At 36.0% G+C, this 6,000-nt stretch overlaps 1 protein-coding gene across 1 annotated transcript; it reads right to left on the bottom strand.

Annotated features, from left to right (window-relative positions):
* Window positions 1-2,066: 2,066 nt before the first annotated feature.
* Window positions 2,067-5,192, bottom strand: LOC144637620 (uncharacterized). The gene is made up of 3 exons (XM_078496680.1): window positions 4,787-5,192; window positions 4,056-4,148; window positions 2,067-3,621 (listed from the first exon to the last, which is right to left on the bottom strand). Exons 1-3 carry the CDS (start codon window positions 5,160-5,162, stop codon window positions 3,218-3,220), a joined length of 873 nt encoding a protein of 290 aa, XP_078352806.1. The 5' UTR covers window positions 5,163-5,192; the 3' UTR covers window positions 2,067-3,217.
* Window positions 5,193-6,000: the final 808 nt, after the last annotated feature.

The following is a 6,000-nucleotide window of genomic DNA, read 5'->3' on the forward strand; positions in this document are numbered from 1 at the left end:
TTCTACCTTTACCTAACGAGGCTTTGCAAATCGAAAGTGTAAATGTTTCTCTCGATGAATCAGAACCGCCTGAAAAAAGAAAGGCAAAAAAGTACGACTCCAGACTGGCAGAGTTCTTTTATTGAAATGTGGGAAAAAGTATGGAACTGCACAACGCAAGATTTGAACAAACAAACGCCACAGTTGACATTTTTAAAGATTTGGCATCAAAATAATTGTCTTTATCTAATCGTAAATCTTCTGTTATTAAATTGTTGTTGTTCATGCCACAAAGGTCACCCCTTTCAATACAAAGTTGTGCAAAAGTCACGTAGCAATCATAGTCTTTTTAAGGATGCTCGTTTTTTGTTCAACCTTTTTCAACGCAATTCTCCAACGAACTTTCAACATGCCAAATGCTCGTTCCACTACAGATCGTAGCGCACCGAACTTTAGGTTTTAAACTTTCGCTGCTCCTGAGTCAGGCGTCCTCTGTCCGGGAAGGGTTTCACTAGCCAGTTCGTTAGCGGATAGGCACTGTTGCCAGCTAAAAGGGGCCTTATTTCTGTTCCATTTTTATTGCCTGTTGGACCACTTAAAATTTGCTCGTTTGCTGCAAGTTCAGAAAAAAACGTCATCTCTTTTTAGCGTGCCTGTATTTTTACATAATAAGCCCTTTACAATAAATACTCCTAACTTACTGTTTGATAAACCAGCGCGTTAGTTGCGACCTTTGTAAAGAAACATTATTTCTTTGATATGAAATTCCGGCGGCATCCGATCACAAAACAAATGTTGACATGGCGGGAAAATTCCGCGGCCTCACAAAGCAAATGTTGACATGGCGGGAAAAATATTGACATGGCGGGAAAATTCGGCGGCCTCAGAAAGCAAACACGCATGGAATGCAGTTCTCCCCCTGTAGAATTATCTCGTGTCGTCATGACAACGTCGTCATGACGACACGAGACAAAAAGGAAACATTTCATATCTATCTTTGTGCCTGTTTAATTTTGCATCTGCTAACATACAGTGTATTGGCCTGTATGCTTTGCTTTGACCACTGAAAGGTCATTTTAACAAACTGTGAACTTTTTTTAAGTATAGAGCCGTTTTCAATTGAGCGTCGTAAAACCAAAAGCAAAGTTTAAGTATCATGAGCCGTTTTCAATTGAGCGTCGTAAAACCAAAAGCAAAGTACTTACTCTGGCCAATGACAGAGCACACAAACAATCCATTGAACAAATCAAAACTCAAAGCAAATACGTGTCGTAGGCACGAAGCGCGGGAAAACGTGCGCGAGAGAGTCACGATTGGTTTTGGTTTTAGTTTTGGTTGGCTAAGAAAGTGGCGTTAGATTTTTATACCAATCACTAAGCGAAGTTATGTAAAACCAAAGCGAAGGCAGCTTACTTTCGGCACTCGAGTAAAAATGGTTCTATCTACATAGAACTATGTAGATGATGAACCCATTTGTTAAAGGATTGCAGTACAGTAAAAACCCGCGAGTAAGAACCTTATTTTTTCCATGTTAGCCTAAACAGGTTCTTGTATAATTGGCAGTTAAGAAAAATTTGGCTATTTAGGTTCTTAATAGGTTCTTATTTTCTGAAGAAAGTTTACATTGATGCTAATAGAACTTTTAGTGATATTCGGCCTATACCTTGTAACCTTGTACAAAATTTGCTATCACAGAAGTGTTTTTTTTTTTAAATGAAGCACCAATTATACATTATAATTTGTGACATTATATACATGTACAGTAATGCTTTGTCCAAACTCATTACCCAAAAGTGATCACTTTTAGTCAATATTTTAGAAAATAAGAACCTGTTTCCAAATTTGAGGCTAAATAGGTTCTTATTAAAATGGAGTGTAATTTGCAAATTTTAGCCTAACGTTAACAGGTTCTTAAATCTAAGGTTCTTACTCGCGGGTTTTTACTGTATTATATGACTTGGTCCGAAAGAGTAGTAAACAACTGTTCAGTGAATTTCTGCTATCTCAAAAGTTCTGAAGTGAAAAAAAAATATTTTAACGCTGAAGCTCGGCTAAGTTGATCCACATAAGACAACTGTTTCCTTCAAAGTGCATTAAGGCATTAGTAGCAAAAGTAGCAGACTCTGCTCTCTCATTATTTTAAACTTAAAGGTTGTTTTCCATATGCGATTTATTTCCGGTTTTCAAGTTCTATTACATACTAATAGCCTCTATTTCACTTATTGTGATTTTTTATTACTTCGCAGGCCTCTGTTGATACCAGCAGCATTGGCTGCTGACTGGGCAACCCTGAATAAATAAAGATGTCTAGCTACCAAAGGACCAGTGTGGCCCTGTTAGGGGTTTTAGGGATAAGGGATAACTCACAAAATTATTTTAGGGATAAAGTATAAATGTTTAAAAAATAACAACACATTAACAACTCAGTTTTAGGGATAGTAAAAATCAAAACATAAGGGATAACAGCTTTGGTAATTTTAGGGATAAAGAATAACTGCCCTCAAAATTATTGGGATAAGGGATAACCTAAACCCCCCTAACAGGGCCTCACCAGTTACCTAAAGCCTCTTCTCACGAGCCCAATAAAAATTAAAATGAAAATGTGTCAGACATGTGTTTATATTTGCTCTAGAATTGTAGGGCTGAGTATATCCCAACTCTATAACTTCTAGTGCTGCTAGCATAGGACCGCTAGAATAATAAACTTTTCTAATAAATAATAATGATAATAAATGAAACTTAATATAGCGCACTTATACTAAAGTTCTAAGGTGCTTTACAATTTAAAAAATTAAAAACTAAAAAGGTAAAATAGCTAATAAGACGAATAAAAATACTTTCGAAATAAATTAGTCTTAAGATCACGCTTAAAAGCATCTAAGTTCACTGCCAGTCTCAGATGGTCGGGTAGGCCGTTCCAACGTGCGGCGCACAGACAGAAAGGGATCTATCGCCATACTTAGAACTGGACCAAGAAACCTCCAGAAGACCCCTAGACATAATGAAGATCGTAATGGCCGTAATTGGCCGTGTAGGCAAATATCTGCTTTTACTTGATTATTGATTAACTTAAAACAGCTTTTAACTTAATTATTGTAAGGAAGATTTTCCAGTTAATATCTCAGTTGATTTTTTTTTTTGGTAAGGAAAGGAAATTTAGAGATAAAGTCACTAACCATAACAGGGCTTCAGCACTGCGCTTATCCTACTGTCGATACATGTAAGTAATGATTAATATTTACGGAAGATTTAGTCTACAATAAACGGTACCGAGTCCTGGTCCAGCCGTCCATATCCACTTTGCAGTCGCGGCTATAACAGGTATAGGTCCCCAGGGGATATCGCCGTATTTTGCGACAACCACTGCCAGTGGCCAATTGCTGTCGTCAAAATGTGGGATATTCCATCCAAGATAAAAATCATCGGTGCATTTCCAGCTTTCATTTGTTACAAGTCCGTTGCTAAAGGAGCCTAGTATTCCACCCTGAAACTTCGAGGGCTTTGCTTTTATTGAAATAAGTCTGGTGTTTCCTGGTATGATAAAATACGTTGGCCTTCTACAGTCTTCATTATCTCTTCCCAGACTCCTGCCATCGGCAAACATTTCCATGGCATCATCACAAGTAAATGATGCGGTGAAATCTGGAATAGTAAAGTAGAAAATGGTCGTACAAATTAATTGAATGCCAAAAATGGAAAGAACGTGGAAAAAATGGTAAGACTGTAAATTACGAGATAATTAGCAACTTTTCCACACAGATCTTATAATTTTAAAAACCCTTTGCCGTCATTAAGATAAACCTTAAGGCAAATTAATGGTCTCAAAGTTGTTATTCGTACTAATTTTATGACGTCCAGGGGATTGCAACTATGTACCACATAAATTATCTACATGGCATAAATTATGTTCCGCATTTGTGATTCGTATTACGTCCAAATATCACTGACATTGTTGTTCATTAAATGTTTACTTAAGATCAAAATGACTACGTACAAAACTAAAAAAGATAGAAATATATTTAAAATGGAAAACATTTTCTTTTTAAATTAAGTTATAACTGACATAAGTCACTTACTTTCTCTTGGTCCTGGTAATGTAAGATTTTCCCTTTCGTGCACCAAGTCCTGTAAGATAAACTTATCTTGTTTACTAGAATCTTCAACTGAAACTATGCAGAAAAATTACGGCCACACTTTATATTTACAGCCTTCTGTAAATGTCTTCCAGAAGCAACAAAAAAAAATTGAAAAAATCCCGTGGAACTCTGCCCACTTGCATTGGCCAGAACGTACTTAATTTTTTCTTTAAGGAAAATACGAAGGTGGCTATTACGATTTGACAGCTATCGCAACAATTTTAAGGGGTACATACAACACATGACCTAGAACTCACCCACAAATGAACAAAAGGGTGCATTCCGGCTAACAATTTTAAATCTGAGCTAAAAGAAGACATATTATCGAACATTTAAATGGTTGTGTTTACAATTCGAACTGAAATATGGGGAAAACGTTGGTTACGAATTTTTATTTCTTTCCCAGGGCCGATTTGTTACTCTCGCAGTGTCTAGGAGAATTAAGGGATTGCTGGGAAACTCTGACAAAATACTAAAGTGAAGGGAGGAAGGGAGGGAAAAGAGTATTACAATAAACAAGCAACCCATCCAAGGGAAGTAGCAATAACTCCTAGTATTACTACGCTGTGATTGGTTGTTTCCTGTTGAGTTATCGAAACGTAAGGTCCGTAAGCAAACGTTTGGCCAGAGGGGAGTCCTCGAAGCAGCTGCAAAAACACTCGCGTGCTTACCTCTTCCCGTAAAACAGTTACTTCTGCTAAAATAACCCTGAAGAAACACGAAAAACACTTTCTTTTTATAAATTACCTTCAGTATCATTAAAAAAATGACGCCTTGCTCTTCGTGAAGTTTGCTTTCTGCGTCGATGGCAGAGATCTCGCCCCTGTTTAGCTCGCAAGTTCCTTTACCATTCTTGAAAGTCACCTCGAAGTTTACAGAAGTACACCAATCGTATCTCAAACAAGAATGACTGCAGGACATCAAACTAGAAGACTTAAAACGCTCGACAACGTGCTCCTTAAGTCGTCTATTTTCTCGAGTTATGAAGTGCGCTGAACGAGAAGATCTAGAATTTAATTCGGCCTCTAAAACGACGGCATTTAACATCGCTTGAGACAAAATAAAGGACAGAACATATTTTCCCGCCATCTGCTCCATCCTGTAACAAGCATCTGTATGGACTGAAAAGTTTAATTAAATGCTTGTTTTTATTATTTTTATTATCATCAGTGGGCGGGTACTATCTTTTGCAATCAACACTTTTATTGGTTCCGGGAATGTGTGCAGTTAATCAATTGATTACAAAACTCTGAAATCTTTCAAGGAACAGGCTAAAATAGCTTAAAATCCCACTTGATATATAATATCCAATATTCAGACCAATAACTGGTAATTTTTAATCTTAAAAAAGGCAATGTAGCCCATTTCTGATAGTGCACCTAAAAGAACTTTTCCACAAAAAAAAAAATTCTTGCCAAGATTGTATTAAGAACAAGATGAAAATCGTATTCCCCTTCCGGAAAACTGCAGATATTTTATGTCACTCATATTTACCTTAATTATCAAACTTATATAATAATTATAGTGTAGATTAATTTTGTTCTTTACCACAACAGAATTAATTTTTTATCTTTTTCAATCAATGTAACTATGTGACATAGCGACCGGAACACAAAGTAATCAATATAATTTTTCTGTCAGTAGTAATTCTAGGAAAAACAAAAATTATACATAATTTCCTTTCTGTAAATTAAATGCCAATATTTCATGTTATGTTTGCACTTGCGTAGAACATGTGTGAATTAATGTTAGTACTGATATTTTTAAAAATTACAGCAAATCGACATTCGAACAAATTATTAATGATAAGAATTGATAAAAAATAAATGAGATTTGTTTTTAATTACGTTTGAATTTTTTATTATTATTAAGATTTGAACTGCAA

Source organism: Oculina patagonica, chromosome 14 (assembly GCF_052425735.1).
Source record: "Oculina patagonica isolate OP01 chromosome 14, crgOcupat, whole genome shotgun sequence".
NCBI classification, from domain to species: Eukaryota; Metazoa; Cnidaria; class Anthozoa; order Scleractinia; family Oculinidae; genus Oculina; species Oculina patagonica.